This window comes from Topomyia yanbarensis, unplaced genomic scaffold, assembly GCF_030247195.1.
Source record: "Topomyia yanbarensis strain Yona2022 unplaced genomic scaffold, ASM3024719v1 HiC_scaffold_52, whole genome shotgun sequence".
Classification (NCBI taxonomy): domain Eukaryota; kingdom Metazoa; phylum Arthropoda; class Insecta; order Diptera; family Culicidae; genus Topomyia; species Topomyia yanbarensis.
This window is the reverse complement of record NW_026683736.1, coordinates 24,623-44,181: the sequence shown is the minus strand read 5'-3', so window position 1 is coordinate 44,181 and position 19,559 is coordinate 24,623. Positions and strand designations below refer to the sequence as shown.

Genomic DNA, 19,559 nt, shown 5'->3' with positions numbered 1-19,559 from the left:
ACCACACAATTTTAGACAAAAATAACGGATGCAATTACAACAACAGCAGATTTGCGTACCATGACAACAAACGCCGCGACATCGACAATCTTCCCTTGGATAGAGAACTATTGGCTGAGGTAAAGGAACGTTTTTCGAGGCCACCTTCAACTTCGTTCAGACCTACTATTGCATTCCAGAGAGGCGATGTTGTGCCCTACCGACCAACCTAGCACCTCACATCGAACAGTGCTGCCACACCTATGTACCCCTCCGAAATTGGCGCCTGTCAGTGTTTTTGCCGCAATCGACGCGCTCATTAGAGTAAGGTAGTAATGAAGTGACAAATCATATTGTGCTTCAAGATGAAGAAGAGGTAGAGCTAGGTCTAATTAACTCCCATTCAACTAACACTTCTCCAAGAGAATCTCAGTCAAGAACAGAATTCTTGGTCTATTGCCAAAACTTGACCCGCATGAAAAGTGCAGCTAAGATGAATGTGATTCAAAACAAAATATTAGGTTGTCATTATTCCGTAATTTTAGCAACTGAGACTAGTTGGTACGAAACAGTGAGAAGTGAAGAAGTTTTCGGAAGCAATTACAATGTCTTTAGGGATGCCCGTGATTGTCATGTATCTGGTAAGAAGTTAGGAGGGGGCGCTTTGATTGCGATTTCAGCAAAACTAAATGCAGAAGTTATCAAAACTATAAAATCAAAAGAATTCGAGCATGTGTGGGTGAAAGTACATGTTAAAGACGAAACTCACATTTTCGCTTCGGTGTATTTTTCTCCAAATTTTGCTCGGAAAACGACTTACGAAAAGTTTTATTGTGCTGCTGAATGCATTATTAATAGTATTTCCCCGCCCGTAAAAGTTCACATATACGGCGATTTCAATCAACACGGTATTGATTTCATACCAGATGCTGATAATGAGAGCATCCTACTTCCTGTTGTAGGGGAAAATGAAACTTTGCAGTTCATTTGCGATAAATGTGCCAGTTTAGGCCTTAATCAAATAAATCACATAAGAAATCAGCGGCTTCGCTGATAATATAAATTCGTAAATATAATTAAATCGATCATGCAATGTACCAATTCATTCGTTGTTTTCTGCAACGAAGTATTTTCGTGCATTGCAAATAATAGGTTTGTTGTGACCGGTAGAAATTCGCGGTATCAAACCTTCCACTCGCGACGGAACTTGGAAGCGGGTGATAATTTCAGCAGGCAACGGCGACAGGAAAAAGATATGATGTGGTGGAACTTCAATTTTATTTGCAGCGATGTGCACTCTCCAACGGTTCAATTCAACTGGTCAGCTCCTTGCGGTCTGACGTATCGCAGAAGCTGATCACTATCCTAGTGTGGGTGACGAAAACGAATAGAAGACGAAAGTGATACACGGCTAGCGTGCGCGAGTGGGGTTACAGAGTAAACCCTACACTCTCATCGGATTTTCTGGGTCACTTTACTCATTCTGTACGGTAATCCTAAACATCGCCACCCCCTTGAAATATCATTTCTAAACAAATGCAAAAATTAACAGAATTAACTTAATAGCTAGGTGAGTATAACATTTAATTTTCTTCTTCAAGCACTCCGGATCGTTGAGCTGGTTGCGGGTTGATGGCTAGCGGGTCTTCTTCTCCATCAATTGCAGTGGTAGTGGAATCCGGCAGTAAACAAACCTTTGTGATTGGCCGGGTGATAATTCCCCGAACAGTGCGTAGCGTCACGACTCTGGTCATTCCATCTGGACCTGGTGAAGTGGTCAAAATTCGGGCGAGAGGCCAACGAATTGGTTGTTGCATCTCATCGACGACAACAACCATTCGGCCTGGCAGCATACTGTCATTTCGTCGGTTCATTACGGTGTCTTTTTGCAGCTCTTGAAGGTATTCCGATCGCCAGTGGCACCAGAATTTTTGGACGTGAAGTTGAAGTTTCTGGTAGTGATCCAGTCGGTTGACTGGGAGGTTCCGATGATCTGGGTCGGGCAAGGCGAGCATGCTGGTTCCGATCAAGAAGTGCGCTGGTGTGAGTGCAGCCAAATCATCCGGATCATCTGACATTGGCAGCAGCGGCCGGGAATTCATCAGAGCTTCGATCTGCGAGAGCACCGTTCCAACATCTTCGAACGATAGTCGAGACGGACCGAGCTGGCGGTAAAGTTGTTTCTTGGCTACCTTGATGGCCGCCTCCCACAAACCGCCGAAATGGGGTGCCTTTGGCGGGACCAAGTGCCAAGTGATACCTTCCTCTGCGCAAGTTGATGTAATTTTTTCGATTTCCTCCTGGTTTTGAAACATGGCAAATAACTGTTGCAATTCATTTTTAGCTCCCTCGAAATTTTTGCCATTATCCGAGTGAATGTGTGTTGGGCGGCCGCGCCTAGCAATAAAACGGCGGAGCGCACACAGGAACGCCTGGGTGGTCAGATCGCTGACAAGCTCAATGTGGACGGCCTTGGTGGCGAAGCAGATGAACAGGCAAATGTACGCTTTGGCTGGTGCGGCGCGCTTGTGGATTGGTTTTAGGTACAGCGGGCCAGCGTAGTCTACTCCAGCGACACTAAACGGGCGGCTAGGGACTATTCGATGAACGGGCAGTTGACCGATGTGCTGACGGGCAGGTTCCGGGTTGAGGCGAGTGCAGCGAAAGCATTTGCGTACTGTGCTGCGAACTAAGCGACGGCCATGTACTGGCCAAAATTCTTCTCGGATGACGGACAGCAGTACTCGCCCACCGGCGTGAAGCATTTTGTTATGATAATAGTTGGCAATTAAAAGTGATAGGGGGTGAAAGCTTGGGAGTAGGGCAGGATGTTTCATTTGATAGGGAAGCTGGGCTAGCTTTAGTCGACCTCCGACCCTCAACACTTTTCCCTGGTCTAAAAACGGACTCATTTGGCGCACGTGCGAATGTTTCGCTACTGGTTTCCCCTTTTCCAACTCTCTTATTTCTGAACCGAAGGCATCCTGTTGAGCAAGGCGTATTAGTATAAATTTGGCTTGGGTAAGTAGTTCCACAGATAACGATTTCACAACGGATGTGGTGTTGGGAGGAGGCTGCGTTCTGGCCTTGGCATGGGCGTTCCGCAGAAAGCGAAGGCAATATCCGGTAACGTGTAGTAAGCGGGTGTATGATGACCAGCGGAGAAATATCGCATTAACTGATGGCGTTGATTGTACCAGTGTTACAACATGTCGAACTTCTAGCATCTCCTCAGCAACGCCGGGCGGTTCAAAGGCGGCCCATTCTCGACAGTGTTGCAGCAACCAGTGGGGCCCCTTCTTCCACAACTTACTATTCAGGAACTCGTCGACCGACATTCCGCGGGACACTAAGTCAGCGGGATTTTCGCTACCAGGAACGTGCCTCCATTGACAGCCGTGGGTAAGCTGTTGTATTTCCGAAACTCTGTTTCCCACAAAGGTCTGCCATGTGTTCGGAGGGGATCGGAGCCACTGGAGAACGATGGCAGAATCCGACCAGAAAATAGAGGCAGAGACGTCAATGTCGATGGCGTGTTTAACTCGATCGTGGAGATGGGCAGCCAAAACTGCAGCGCAGAGTTCTAGACGTGCGATAGTTAGTCGTTTTAGTGGAGCGACACGTGACTTGGCTGCTAGAAGCTCGACTTTGACGTTTCCCTGCTCGTCTTCGCAACGAGCGTAGATGCATGCACCGTAGGCCAATTCAGAAGCGTCGGCGAAAGTATGCAACTGTATGGTAGAGCATGGGAGAAAAGCATATCGATTTACCCGGTGGGCGGTGATTTTCGGCAACTCATCGTGATAGTTCTCCCAGTTGTTTCGAACAGTCTCAGGAACTGGATCATCCCATTCGACAGGTAGCAGCCACAGCTGCTGCATGATGATTTTGGCCCTCACAACAACGGGCGCAATAAGACCGATGGGGTCGAATAGTTTGGCGATAGAGGATAGAATTGAACGTTTGGTGGGCGGCTTGCCGTCATGTTGTACTTGAGAGTCGAAGCGAAGAAAATCTCCCTCTGGTTCCCAAATAATTCCTAGCGCTTTCACTGTCTCGTGGGGGGTGAACTCCAGAGGGGATTGGGTACCGATTTTGTCGGCGTCTAGGCCGTGTAGCACTTCGAGCCGGTTTGAAGTCCACTTGCGAAGAACGAATCCTCCCTTTTCGAGCAATTCGCTGAGTTCTATGCGTAAGCGGATGACGCGTTCAACAGTTTGCTCCCCGCCAATGAAGTCGTCGACATAGAAACCTTTCCGGAGAGCCCTGCTGCCGATGGAATACGAGCGGCCTTCGTCGTCAGCCAGTTGTAGCAGCGTGCGAGTTGCCAAAAACGACGATGGAGCTAAACCATAAGTAACGGTAAGTAGATCAAAGGTTTGTACTGGCATATCGGAGGAAAATCGCCAGAAAATGCGTTGCAGTGGAACATCGTCTGGATGCACGAGAACCTGTCGGTACATTTTCACTATGTCACCTACTAGAGCGATGGGATGCGTCCGAAACCGTAAGATTGTAGTGAGTAGCTCGTCCTGGACGACCGGGCCGACACAGAGGGCATCGTTGAGGGAAAAACCGGTAGACGTTTTTGCCGAACCATCAAATACAACACGAACCTTTGTCGTAGTACTAGCCTCCTTGATAACAGGATGGTGTGGTAGGTAGAATGATTTTGCGCCTTTGGTCTCAGTTAGTTCGCTTGGCTGCATATGCCCGAGGTCGATGTATTCCTGCATGAATCTGTGATACTCAACCTTCAGCTCGGAGTTTCGCTCCAAACGTCGCTCCAAATACTCAAACCGTCGCAGCGCGTTTGCCTTCGACTCGCCTAACATGTCGTCAAAATCAGGCTTCCGAGGCAGGCGAACTATGTACCGTCCGTCAGGGTTTCTAGAGACTGTCGATTGGTAAAGTTTTTCACAGCGCCTTTCTTCGACGGAGTAGTTGTCCTTGGTTGTTAGTTCTTCTATTTTCCAGAAACGTTCCAGAGTTTCTTCCAAGGAAACCATAGATACACACACGAGACTGCTAGAATTGGACGATGGATTGATCTTGGGGGACACTAGATCGGCAGAGCCCGCAACGATCCATCCGAAAACGCTATCAACCAGGAGCGGGAGATTGCCATGCAATTGTATTCGTGCGGCATTCGGGAAGAATGAATAAAAGTGCTTGGCCCCCAGCACTACATCGATTGGTTGGCTCTTGTTGAATGTTGGATCTGCTAGGAATAGATCCTTTGGAATTCTCCAGTCGGTTATGGAGACATTTTGCGCAGGAAGGTTGGCAGTTAGTTTGTCCATTACTAGGAAATTAACTCCGCAAGAAAAATGCTCCTTTCTGGATGAAACTTGGGCGTAGATGGACTCGTGTATGACTTTGGATAACTGTCCGGCCCCTTGGACGGTAACGTTGACGGGATGCTTCTTCAGGCGGAGGATACGAGCCATGCGGTCGGTTATCAAATTCGGTTGCGATGCGCTATCCAATAAAGCACGAGCGGGGTGATGTTGTCCATAAGCATCGACGATATTTACGATGACGGTTAGCAAGAAGACATTTTCACGAGGATGCTGGAGAGAAACACTCGTCTCGACAATCGAATCATCTTCAACAGCTGCTACCATGGTTTGTTCGGAAACTACAGGAGAAGACGACGACGTAGCCCTGTCAGCCGAATCGACGAAAGACGTTGAACGAGAAACAGCGTCGTTGCTGACCTTCTTAGGACCGGCGGATTGGCTCGTGTGTAATAAAGTGTGGTGACGCTGATTGCACTTCTTGCAATTCAGGTCACATGGGCATTGGCGGACTATGTGATCCCCCCGTAGGCAGTTGTGACACAATCGTTTCGTGTTCACAAGCTGTTGTCGGTCGTTCACTGACATGCTGTTGAACTTGCCGCATCTCGCCAACGAATGCTGTTGACTACATATGGGACATCTGAAAGAATAGTTAGCGGTTGATGCGCATGACGAGAGACGAAACTGTGATTGTCTCCGGAAATGACTAGCGGACGCACCATCGTTTGTGTTTGTCGTGCTAGTAGATTGATGATGGTTGACCGAGATCGATTCCAGTACTCTTGTCCTCCTCTGAAGGAAATCGATCAAACATGCAAAATTTGGGTTCTCAGTTACGGATGCGTGGTCCTCCCAGGCCTTCAGTGAATCATCGTGCAGTCGCGTGCATAATAAGTGTTCTAGGATCGTGCTCCAGGCGTCCGTCGGCTCACCCAAATGATGAAGAATCTTCGTATGACGTTCGAATTCGTCCACCAATCCGTGAAGTGTTGCTGCAGACTCCTTCTTCATGCGTGGGATGTCGAAGAGTGCTTGCAGGTGTCGCTTTTTTAGCAGATATTCGTTGGAGTACCGCCCTTCGAGAGCTTGCCAAGCCAGAGAGTAATTAGCAGAACAAATAGCGATGGATTCGATCAGTTGAGCAGCCTCCCCCTTGACGGCTGCCCTTAAGTAGTGAAATTTTTGAATAGGTGGAACATCAGCGTTGTTGTGGATTAAAGCCAAAAACGTGTCGTGGAAAGTTAGCCATTGCTTATAATCTCCATCGAACTCAGGAAGCGAAATTGTCGGCAGTTTGATGCCAGAGAGAGTGGAAGTAGCATGCAGGGGTTGAGGGTTGCCAGCGTTAACAGAAAGAGGAGGCGAATAGGAAATGAATGCAGCTTTTATTGAGAATAGACGTGGCTCAAAGTCCGCACGTATAGCAGCATGCTCTGCCCTACCTTCCACATCACCGTCCTCCAGTTGAGCCTGTACCTCTTCAAGTGACGTCCACATGCGGTTGAGGTATTCCAGCCTCAATGGCACCTGCTGTCCATCGCGTTGAGCGTTGAAGTCTCGAAGAAATGCCTCTGCCCGACCCAGAGCTTCCAGCATCGTTGTTCTCCGCGAGACTAGTAGGTTGATCTGTTGTTCTTCGGCCATCTTGAATGGCTATTGGCAGCAGCAGCAGCAGAAAATCGCCAGAAATCCGAAGCACACTCGATGAAATTAGGCAACTGTCCTCCAAAGGTTGCGAACTAGTCTAGGCAGCAATGGCCGCCGACGGAGTATAAAATGGTGCGGGATGGTCTGATGATTAATGCTGGAGCGTTTCTATCAAACAATAGCCGTACGATGAATACCGGAACGTGGGTCCAGTAATAAATCTGTAAGACTGCGGTAAGCAGTCGGTCGAATCGTCCGCGTTGAGCAGAATGTCCGAGAAACCACGAATATGGAAAAGAAAAGGCGAATCTAGAGCGCACCAGTAAGGAATTAAATTCACGTTGGACAGAAACTAACCTTCTGCCTGAAAATATCAGGCCTTGTATTATAATTAAAGCGGCTTCTCCAGTCCAAATTCCCGATGGCGGCGCTCAATTGTTCAGGAACGTGCAGCGTCAGCAATGGCGAAATTAGCCGCTATCAGCTTTCCTGAACTGCAATGGCGTGCTGGATGAAATCAGCGATGATGATGGTACGCAGTGGGCGCAAAATGTTGGCGTGATCGTGTACAGCTGGATCCTGGTCACGGCACCAGCTATGTTGTGACCGGTAGAAATTCGCGGTATCAAACCTTCCACTCGCGACGGAACTTGGAAGCGGGTGATAATTTCAGCAGGCAACGGCGACAGGAAAAAGATATGATGTGGTGGAACTTCAATTTTATTTGCAGCGATGTGCACTCTCCAACGGTTCAATTCAACTGGTCAGCTCCTTGCGGTCTGACGTATCGCAGAAGCTGATCACTATCCTAGTGTGGGTGACGAAAACGAATAGAAGACGAAAGTGATACACGGCTAGCGTGCGCGAGTGGGGTTACAGAGTAAACCCTACACTCTCATCGGATTTTCTGGGTCACTTTACTCATTCTGTACGGTAATCCTAAACAAGGTTTTTTTTTATTTAGATTATAGAGGTTTTAACCTTAAGGTCATTCGCCTCTTCGGGTTAGAAAAATCTCTTATGAAAAATTTCTAACCCTATGTGCGGGGTCGGGAATCGAGCGCAGGTGCGCTGCGTACAAGGCAATCGATTTACCAACTACGCTACGCCCTCCCCATCAAATAATAGGTTTCGTTCATTTAATGAACAAGAATAGCCGCTTGCTGAACGAAAGCTTTCGTAAATTTTAATGTACACTGCACGAATGTTATCGTTGGTAACGACATTATTTTTCTTGAATGAAACGAAATGTTTTGTGTATTTTAAAAAACGGTTGTGTTTATTACGAACGATTTCGTTGGTCGCACGAACTTATTTCGTTTATTTAAGAAAAGTTTGCGTATTTATTAGAATGTTGTTGTTTTCAGTCGATCTTTTGGGATCGATGTTTGAGAACTTCATTTTTTTTTAATTTAGCCATATAGATTTTATTGTGGTACGAAGAAATGGCTGCTTGATGAACGAAAGTTTTCGTAAATTTCACTTATTTAGTTTACATTGCACGAATGTTATAGTTAAAAACAACATTATTCTTCATGAATGAAACGAAATATTACGTTTATTTTAATAAACGTTTATGTATATTACGAACGATTTCATTGCTCACACTAATTTATTTGGTTCATCTTAGGAAAGTTTTCGTATTCATTAGCATATTATTTTTTCAATCGATAAGTTAAAATCGATGTTTAACAACAACGATTTTTTAACTAACTAAAAGGATCGATCTCGAAAAATCGATTTTATTTCAACCTGTTTACCTCCATTGGGGACTAGAATAATTGTGGTGTGATGATGAACGCTTGATGAACAAAAGTTTTCGTAAATTTTACATATTTAGTGTACATTGCAGGAATATTATCGTTGATAACGAAGTTATTTTTCATGAATGAAACGAAATGATTCGTTTATGTCCATAAATATTTATGTATATGATGAACGATTTTGTTGGTCGCATGAATTTATTTCGCTTATCTTAAAAAGTTTTCGTATTTATTAGCCTCTCATTGCCTTCAGTCGATCTTTTGTTTGATGACATCGATTTTTTTTTAATTTAAAAAAAAATCAATGTGGCCAAATCGATTTTCTTGTGGTACGAAGAAATGGCCGCTTGATGAACGAAAGTTTTCGCAACTTTTACTTATTTGGTGTACAGTGCACGAATGTTATCGTTGATAACAACATCATTTTTCGTGAATGAAACGAAATGTTTCGTTTATTTTAATAAACGTATATGTATATTACGAACGATTTCGTTGGTCGCACGAATTATTTTCGTTCATCTTAGAAAAATTTTCGTATTTATTATCCTCTTATTTTTTCATTCGATCTTTTGGGATCGATGTTTTACAACACCGGTTTTTTTTAATAAAAGACACAGATCGATTTTATTGTGGAATGAAGAAATGGCCGTTTTATGAACGAAAGTTTTCGTAAATTTTACTACTTTAGTGTACATTGCACGAATGTCGTCGTTGAAAACGACATTATTTTTCATGAATGAAACGAAATGTTTTGTTTATTTTAATAAACATTTGTGTATATTACGAACAATCTCGTTGGTCACACAAATTCATTTCGTTCATCTAAGAGAATTTTTCGTATTTAATAGCGTATTATTTTGACATTGCTCATGTAGAGAAAATCTCAAACTTATTCATACAAAACCAACGAGCAGTTCGCGATGGCTCAACTGAATCCGTAATGCTCCGGATTCTGGATCAAATGGAAGCGAAAGAGGTTTAAGAAATCTTCCTGAAACCGGTGGACACGGATAAGGCTACTAAATAGTCAGACCGAGACCGTCGTGAAGATCAACAATTATCTGACGCATAGCAGCAATGACTCCATATTCTACCTCTATTGAAACTCCTTTGACGTTGACGGTTTGACGAATGGTGCTCGTAAATATAATAAAGACTTTCGTATATAGCAGCGAACAATTCGTTTGCCTAATGACGCCATTTCGTAATAAGCCAACGAAAGTCGTTTCGTGGATTTCACTAAAAACTCGTAATGAAAAATAAAAGTGTTTCAATAGAACTACGAACGATTGATTATATGTACGAAAAATTCATATATTTTATGAAAATTTTCTGTACGAATCTAATTCCTAGCAATTTACGAATATATTCTATCAGTGTTGCTATTTAGATTTATTAATGACGAATATAGACGAAGGCTTCTGTGTAACGGAATCACTTACTCCCTTATGGAAGAATGAAGCTTATCATACAGCCATTGAGTTTTCTATATTCTTGCATGTTAGCGACAGACCTGGTGCTAGTGAATTTGAGGAGGTATTTGATTACGAGTCCGCCAACTATGAAAGCTTGAGGCAAAAAATTAATGCTATAAACTGGCAAATGATTTTAAGAAATGAAGAAAATGTTGAAGCTGCCGTAGACATCTTCTACAAAATATTATTTGAAGTCATTCACGAAGATATGATATAACATTGAAAAGAAGAAGGCGTCACTATAACTCAAAACATCCCATCTGGTTTAATAGAGAAATCAAAAATTTAAAAATCGAAAGAAGAAAGCACACAAAATCTACAAAAAATATAACAGCGAAGATAACTTAACAAACTATTTAAATCTATGCGATCAATTGAACGTTGCCATTGATATCGCGTTTGAAGAGTACAATGCAAGAACAGAACGCAATATAAAAACTTGCCCAAAAAACTTCTTTAATTACGTAAAAACTAAAATAAAATCGGATTATTTCCCAACAGAAATGCATCTTGATGGAAAGGTAGGTGATAACTCAGAGGAAATCTGCAATCTTTTTGCAACATTCTTCCAAGAAGTTTACACTACATTTTCAGAGAAGGATCGAAGAAGGATTTCTTTAATCACAGAACTTTCAAGAGATATTAACATTAAACAGATAAAAGTACATACAATCATGGATGCCTCAAAAAATTTGGATAGCTCTAAAATCCCTGGACCTGATGGCGTTCCACCGGTGTTTTGAAAAACTTTGTCAATAGAACTAACCGCTCCTTTATTTTGGCTTTTTAACATGTCTCTAGAATCAGGTTGTTTTCCTAAAACATAGAAAAGCTCTTTCCTAGCTCCAATTTTAAAAAATGGTAAAAAATCCGATGTGCGTAACTATCGCGGAATAGCTATCATGTCGTGCATTCCCAAGATTTTCGAGGCGATTGTTAGTGAAAATTTATTCCACCAAATCAAGAACAGAATTACCCATGTGCAACATGGTTTTTTCTAAGGGCGTTCTACAAGTACAAATCTACTCGACTTCATTAACTACACATTAACAGCAATGGATAACGGAAACCGCGTTGAAGCTCTTTATACAGATTTTAGCAAAGCATTTGATCGCATCGACATACCCATGCTACTTTTTAAATTAGAAAAAACCCTCAAGGGTCTCATTTGGGCCCGCTATTCTTTATTTTATTTGTTAACGACATTTCCTTCTTTCTAAAAAATGTAAAAGTTCTTATATATGCTGATGATATGAAACTATTTCTAGAAATAAGAAATGGTGAAGACTTTCAGACATTTCAAAACGAAGTAAATATATTTTATACATGGTGTAATAAAAGCCTTCTGAAACTGAATGTAAAAAAATGTAATTCCATAACATTGAGTAGAAAGAATAATATACAGAACAATAGAATTTTATTGGGAAATCAACAAGTAGAAAACTGTGAGTTATTATAGATTCCAAAATAACATTCATAGATCATTATAACACAATAATTAACAAAGCAAACAGCACACTAGGTTTTATTAAATGCTTAAGCTATAATTTCCAAGATCCCTACACAATAAAAACATTATATGTAGCCTATGTGCGTTCAACACAAGAATATTGTAGTATAGTTTGGTCGTCTTTTTCAGCAACGCATGCAAACCGGATAGAATCAGTACAAAAGCAGTTTCTTCGATGTTCGCTATTCGTAAACTAGGTTGGACTGGACTACATTTGCCATCTTATGAAGCACGGTGCATGCTAATTGACTTTCAAACCTTGAAAGATCGTCGTGAATTTTCTATGGTATCATTTGTAAACGACATTGTATCACATTGTATTGATTCAATCGAACTATTATCGAAACTAAATTTTTATGCTCCTTCTCGACAACTACGTAACCACAGCATCTTTTGTACAATTCGCCATCGCACTAATTATGCCAAGATTGGCCCTTTAAACCAAATAATGAATATTTACAACAAGCATTGCGAAAGCATTGACTTCACTATGTCGAAAATAAAACGTAGGCAGCAGTTTAAAGTAAACCAAAATTTTAATTAGTGTTAAGTTAGTTTAATAATTATTGTAAGAAACCGGTCTACATCTGATTGACGACTTGAAATATATAAAGTTTGGTCTCTTGTAAATGTTTTCCTCGGTTTCAGTAGCTTCTGATTCGCTACTGTAATCCTTATCTGCTACAATGGAATTGTCTAGAATATTCAGACAGTGTTTATAGAGTATCTGTACTGCTGACCAGATCTCTAATTCATATTTCCACTGCCTACAGTCGATTCGGTGTTCGAATCCTTTCAGTATAATTTTGTACTCCCTTTCGTATTCTTTTATGGTTTGCGTTTTTTGTAAAATATTTTGCAGTGTTCTAGGGCGAGTTTTGCTTTTGCAAAGGTTTCTGTATTCCTTTTTCAAGTGTTGCTCGATTTCTCTGAGCCTTTCCATGCAAAAGAACTAAGATTTAATAGGCATACCCAAAAATCAGGCCTCCTAGACCCTTTTCAACTGCTATTAAATGGGGTCCCCTGGTTTGTTGATAAAATTAGGTTACCGGTTATTGTAGGCAGTAATTTTAGTGCCCATTTCATAACCTCGGTCCTCTTTACATTGATCGGTTTGTGTAGTGGAAAAATCACTTCCTTCTTTACATAAATTTCGTTCATGATATTCCCTCTGGAAGCTACATGTATTTTTGTTCCTCCAACAGGTCTATTAGCTGTTTAGCGGAGCCTCTGTATATAAATTTAGCCTTTTTATTCTTAATACGACACTGCTCCAACTGAGCTAGTATTTCCTTTAATAGTTCGATAGATTTCATTCTCTCGTTTATATTTATATTATGAAAAGTCGTATCAGTTTTGTAGTCGAAGACGATGCAACTTGATGTGCATTCCATCTTAAGTCAGTGAAGCTACCGATTGTCTAGCTTTTTTGTATGCTCGCTTCTCTATTCGGCGATTGTAAATTGTAAAACTTGTAAATTGCTATTATTAAATGCACAGTAGAAATTACCAAGATCCACCACAATTTAAATTGGTGATCATTGTGTAACTCTTCGTGCTGTTCTAATTGGTTAATTATGTTTACTTGAGGGTCTCCACTCGTAGTGGTTGTTTTAGAATTTTTATTGTCCATTGGGCGTCTCGTCCGTATAAAATCTTTCTTATAGAATATTAATTCGAAATTTTTGTTTTCTGGTGGTTCAATACATTAAGTTTCATTCGCTAGGCTATTTTTCCTAAGGCGAAATTATTTCCTTTTCTGATCACAGAGAAGTTTTAACATTTTCTCACTAATCAGTGAATTCAAGTCTAAATACGCAAAAAACTTTGTAGTCTAATCTTAAGCAGGGCATGTTTTTTATGTAGATTCTCAGACTAAGTTTTGAGATTAATTGGTATATAAATGTTCTCACTAGATTGGAGATATTGTTTGAATTTATGCTAAATATAACGATATTTATTTTCTCTGTAATATTTTTTTTGTATCTTATTTTCTAACACAGTACCTTAGATTCTTTATTGATGCATCCGTTTCTGCTGCTGGTGCTGGTCCCGATTTTACTCGATGTCTGCTATTCTCCGCCAATTCCAATAAGTCGCTCACTTGTACTAACATCTTCATCCGCTTCGTTTGTTAAACTTCACTGGTGATTCGGAATCATAATTCGTTTGTGCCGAATTCGTTACTTTTGTCTTTTATCGGTCATCACTGAAAAATTCGTTTGTTCATCCTGTTAAATAATTGCTTTGCGGCTACTGCTTCGACATTATAGAACAAAACTTCACTGGTGTTTCGAAATCATATAGAGTCACTTTTTATTGTAGTGTTTTTGCAAAATTCGTTATTTTTCATATCTTTTATCGGGTTTCACTGAATAATTCGTTTGATTGTCCTTTTAATCAATTTCTTAGCTGCTACTGCTTCAACATTCCTGAACAAAAATTTCACTAGTAATTCGAAATTATATACAGTCACTTTTAATTGTAGTGTTTTTGCAGAATGCGATACTTTTCATATCTTTCATCGGTTTTCACTGAATAATTCGTTTGATTGTCCTTTTAATCAATTTCTTAGCTGCTACTGCTTCAACATTACTGAACAAAAACTTCCTGGTAATTCGAAATCATATACAGTCACTTTTAATTGTAGTGTTTTGACAGAATGCGATACTTTTCATATCTTTCATCGGTTTTCACTGAATAATTCGTTTAATTGTCCTTTTAATCAATTTCTTTGCTGCTACTGCTTCAACATTGCTGAACAAAAACTTCACAGCCACTTTTAATCTTCAAACTACCAAGCCCTCTTCGATAAACCAAAATCGACGTTCAATTGGCCATAACTTTTTTTCTGTTTAATCGATTTTGATGCAGTTTTTTGCCAAAGAACCGGAAATTATTCCAATTTTTGAAAATGCTCGTATAAAAATCGTATTCGGAGCTACGACCCCAGAGTAAATTCAGATTGCAGTTGGGTACCAACTTTTGGTCATTTTCAGTTTTTCATAAATATTTTCAAAACAACGCTAGAATTCAAAATTTTTCGACAAGAATTTGTTAGAAATGACCTTCTTACATAATATTTGCACTTCATATAAGAGTAATACGAATTGGCCAGTTCCTGGGAGCGGTTCCCAAAAGTGGCCATTCATGAGCTTACATTGCATATGCTTTATTATAACAGAAACACTAATTTATTTCAACAAATCAGATCGTCTACTTAGTATAGCAAGCAATGAATTCAATAAAGGTTTAATATAGATTTGCAACTTTCTGACCAGTTTCGGGAATTCCGGAACACGGTTCCCAGGACGAATTTTTTTTATGATAATAGTGGAATGCGGCACATCAAAAAACATCAACTCGATGATCTATGAAGAATGCAATCACATTCGAAGGCATCTGGACATATGTAGACACTTGATGACCAGTTCCGAGAATTCCGGAACACGGTTCCCGCGCCAAAATTTTTTTTATGATAATCATGGCATGCGGCACATCAAAAAACATCAACTCGATGATCTATGAAGAATGCAATCATATACGAAGGCATCCGGACACATGCGGACAATTGATGACCAGTTTCGAGGATTCCGGAATACGGTTCCCAGGACAAATTTTATTTTTATGATAATCGTGGCATGCGGCACATCAAAAAACATCAACTCGATGAGCTATGAAGAATGCAATCATATACAAAGGTATCCGTACACATGTGGACCATTGATGACCAGTTCCGGGAATTCCGGAATACGGTTCCCAGGACAAATTTTATTTTTATGATAATCGTGGCATGCGGCACATCAAAAAACATCAACTCAACTCGATGAGCTATGAAGAATGTAATCATATACGAAGGCATCCGGACGCATACGGACACTTGATGGCCGGTTCTGGGATATCCGGTACACGGTTCTCAGGTCAAAATTTATTTTTAAAATTGTGGCATGCGGCACATCAAAAAACATCAACTCGATGATCTGTGAAGATTGCAATCATATACAAAGGCATCCGTACACTTGTGGACCATTGATGACCAGTTACGGGAATTCCGGAACACGGTTCCCGGGTACATACGGACACTTGGTGGAGAGTTTCGGGAACTCCGGAACACGGTTCCCAGGACGAATTTAATTTATGATTTTAATCATACAGTTGAAGTTTTTTGATGGACCGCATGCCACGATTATCATAAAAATAAAATTTGTCATGGGAACCGTATTCCGGAATTCCCGGAACTGGTCATCAGTTGTCTACATGAGTCCGGATACCTCCGTATATGATTGCATTCTTCATAGATCATCGAGTTGATGTTTCTTGATGTGCCGCATACCACGATTATCATAAAAATAAAATTTGACCTGGGAACCATGTTCCAGAATTCCCGGAACTGGTCATCAAGTGTCTACATGTGTCCGGATACCTTCGTATATGATTGCATTCTTAATAGTTCATCGAGTTAATGTTTTTTGATGTGCCGCGTGCCACGAATAAAATCATAAATGAAATTCGTCCTGGGAACCGTATTCCGGAGTTCCCGAAACTCTCCATCAAATGTCCGTATGTATCCGGAAGCTTCGTATATGATTGCACTCTTCATAGATTAACGAGTTGATGTTTTTTGATGTGCCGCATGCCATGATTATCATAAAAATAAAACTTGACCCGGAAACCATGTTCCGGAATTCCCGTAACTGGTCGTCAATGGTCCACAAGTATAAGGATGTCTTCGTATATGATTGCAATCTTCACAGATCATCGAGTTGATGTTTTTTGATGTGACGCATGCCACGATTATCATAAAAATAAAATTTGACCTGGGAACCATGTTCCGGAATTCCCGGAACTGGTCATCAAGTGTCTACATGTGTCCGGATACCTTCGTATATGATTACATTCTTCATAGATCATCCAGTTGATGTTTTTTGATGTGCCGCATGCCACGATTATCATAAAAATAAAATTTGTCCTGGGAACCGTATTCCGGAACTCCCGGAACTGGTCATCAAGTGTCTACATGTGTACGGATACCTTCGTATATGATTGCATTCTTTATAGTTCATCGAGTTAATGTTTTTTGATGTGCCGCGTGCCACGATTATCATAAAAATAAAATTTGTCCTGGGAACCGTATTCCGGAATTCCCGGAACTGGTCATCAATTGTCCACATCTGTACGGATGCCTTTGTATATGATTGCATTCTTCATAGATCATCGAGTTAATGTTTCTTGATGTGCCGCATACCACGTTTATCATAAAAATAAACTGGTCATCAAGTGTCTACATGTGTCCGGATACCTTCGTATATGATTGCATTCTTCATAGATCATCCAGTTGATGTTTTTTGATGTGCCACATGCCACGATTATCATAAAAATAAAATTTGACCTGGGAACCATGTTACGGAATTCCCGGAACTGGTCATCAAGTGTCTACATGTGTCCGGATACCTTCGTATAAGATTACATTCTTCATAGATCATCCAGTTGATGTTTTTTGATGTGCCGCATGCCACGATTATCATAAAAATAAAATTTGTCCTGGGAACCGTATTCCGGAATTGCCGGAGCTGGTCATCAAGTGTTTACATGTGTCCGGATACCTTCGTATATGATTGCATTCTTCATAGTTCATCGAGTTAATGTTTTTTGATGTGCCGCGTGCCACGATTATCATAAAAATAAAACTTGACCTGGGAACCATGTTCCGGAATTCCCGGAACTGGTCATCAAGTGTCTACATGTGTCCGGATACCTTCGTATATGATTGCATTCTTCATAGATCATCCAGTTGATGTTTTTTGATGTTCCGCATGCCACGATTATCATAAAAATAAAATTTGACCTGGGAACCATGTTCCGGAATTCCCGGAACTGGTCATCAAGTGTCTACATGTGTCCGGATACCTTCGTATATGATTGCATTCTTCATAGTTCATCGAGTTAATGTTTTTTGATGTGCCGCGTGCCACGATTATCATAAAAATAAAATTTGTCCTGGGAACCGTATTCCGGAATTCCCGGAACTGGTCATCAATTGTCCACATCTGTACGGATGCCTTTGTATATGATTGCATTCTTCATAGATCATCGAGTTAATGTTTCTTGATTTGCCGCATACCACGTTTATCATAAAAATAAACTGGTCATCAAGTGTCTACATGTGTCCGGATACCTTTGTATATGATTGCATTCTTCATAGATCATCCAGTTGATGTTTTTTGATGTGCCGCATGCCACGATTATCATAAAAATAAAATTTGACCTGGGAACCATGTTCCGGAATTCCCGGAACTGGTCATCAAGTGTCTACATGTGTCCGGATACCTACGTGTACGATTACATTCTTCATAGATCATCGAGTTGATGTTTTTTGATGTGCCGCATGCCACGATTATCATAAAAATAAAGTTTGTCCTGGGAACCGTATTCCGGATCTCCCGGAGCTGGTCATCAAGTGTTTACATGTGTCCGGATACCTTCGTATATGATTGCATTCTTCATAGTTCATCGAGTTAATGTTTTTTGATGTGCCGCGTGCCACGATTATCATAAAAATAAAATTTGTCCTGGGAACCGTATTCCGGAATTCCCGGAACTGGTCATCAATTGTCCACATCTGTACGGATGCCTTTGTATTGCATGCTTCATAGATCAACGAGTTGATGTATTTGATGTGCCGCATGCCATGATTATCATAAAAATAAAATTTGACCTGGAAACCATGTTTCGGAACTCCCGGAACTGGTCATCAAGTGTCTTTTGATGTGACGCATGCCACGATTATCATAAATAAAATTCGTCCTGGGAACCGTGTTCCGAAGTTCCCGAAACTCCCCATAAAGTGTCCGTATGTATCCGGATGCCTTCGTATATGATTGCACTCTCCATAGATTATCGAGTTGATGTTTTTTGATGTGCCGCATGCCATGATTATCATACAAATAAAATTTTACCCGGAAACCGTGTTCCGGAATTCCCGTAACTGGTCATCAATGGTCCACAAGTGTACGGATGCCTTCGTATATGATTGCAATCTTCACAGATCATCGAGTTGATGTTTTTTGATGTGCCGCATGCCACAATTTTAAAAGTAAATTTTGACCTAGGAATCATGTTCCGGAATTCCCGGAACTGGTCATCAAGTGTCTACATGTGTCCGGATACCTTCGTGTACGATTACATTCTTCATAGATCATCCAGTTGATGTTTTTTTATGTGCCGCATGCCACGATTATCATAAAAATAAAATTTGTCCTGGGAACCGTATTCCGGAATTCCCGGAACTGGTCATCAAGTGTCTACATGTGTACTGATACCTTCGTATATGATTGCATTCTTTAAAGTTCATAGAGTTAATGTTTTTTGATGTGCCGCGTGCCACGATTATCATAAAAATAAAATTTGACCTGGGAACCATGTTCCAGAATTCCCGGAACTGGTCATCAAGTGTCTACATGTGTCCGGATACCTTCGTATATGATTGCATTCTTAATAGTTTATCGAGTTAATGTTTTTTGATGTGCCGCGTGCCACGAATAAAATCATAAATGAAATTCGTCCTGGGAACCGTATTCCGGAGTTCCCGAAACTCTCCATCAAATGTCCGTATGTATCCGGAAGCTTCGTATATGATTGCACTCTTCATAGATTAACGAGTTGATGTTTTTTGATGTGCCGCATGCCATGATTATCATAAAAATAAAACTTGACCCGGAAATCATGTTCCGGAATTCCCGTAACTGGTCGTCAATGGTCCACAAGTATAAGGATGTCTTCGTATATGATTGCAATCTTCACAGATCATCGAGTTGATGTTTTTTGATGTGACGCATGCCACGATTATCATAAAAATAAAATTTGACCTGGGAACCATGTTCCG

The 19,559-nt window shown here is 41.0% G+C and overlaps 1 protein-coding gene across 1 annotated transcript; it reads right to left on the bottom strand.

Moving 5' to 3' along the window:
• Positions 1-1,562: 1,562 nt before the first annotated feature.
• On the bottom strand, positions 1,563-6,926 carry LOC131695773 (uncharacterized). The gene has a single exon (XM_058984290.1). The coding sequence runs from the start codon at positions 6,924-6,926 to the stop codon at positions 1,563-1,565; it is 5,364 nt and encodes a 1,787-aa protein (XP_058840273.1).
• Positions 6,927-19,559: the final 12,633 nt, after the last annotated feature.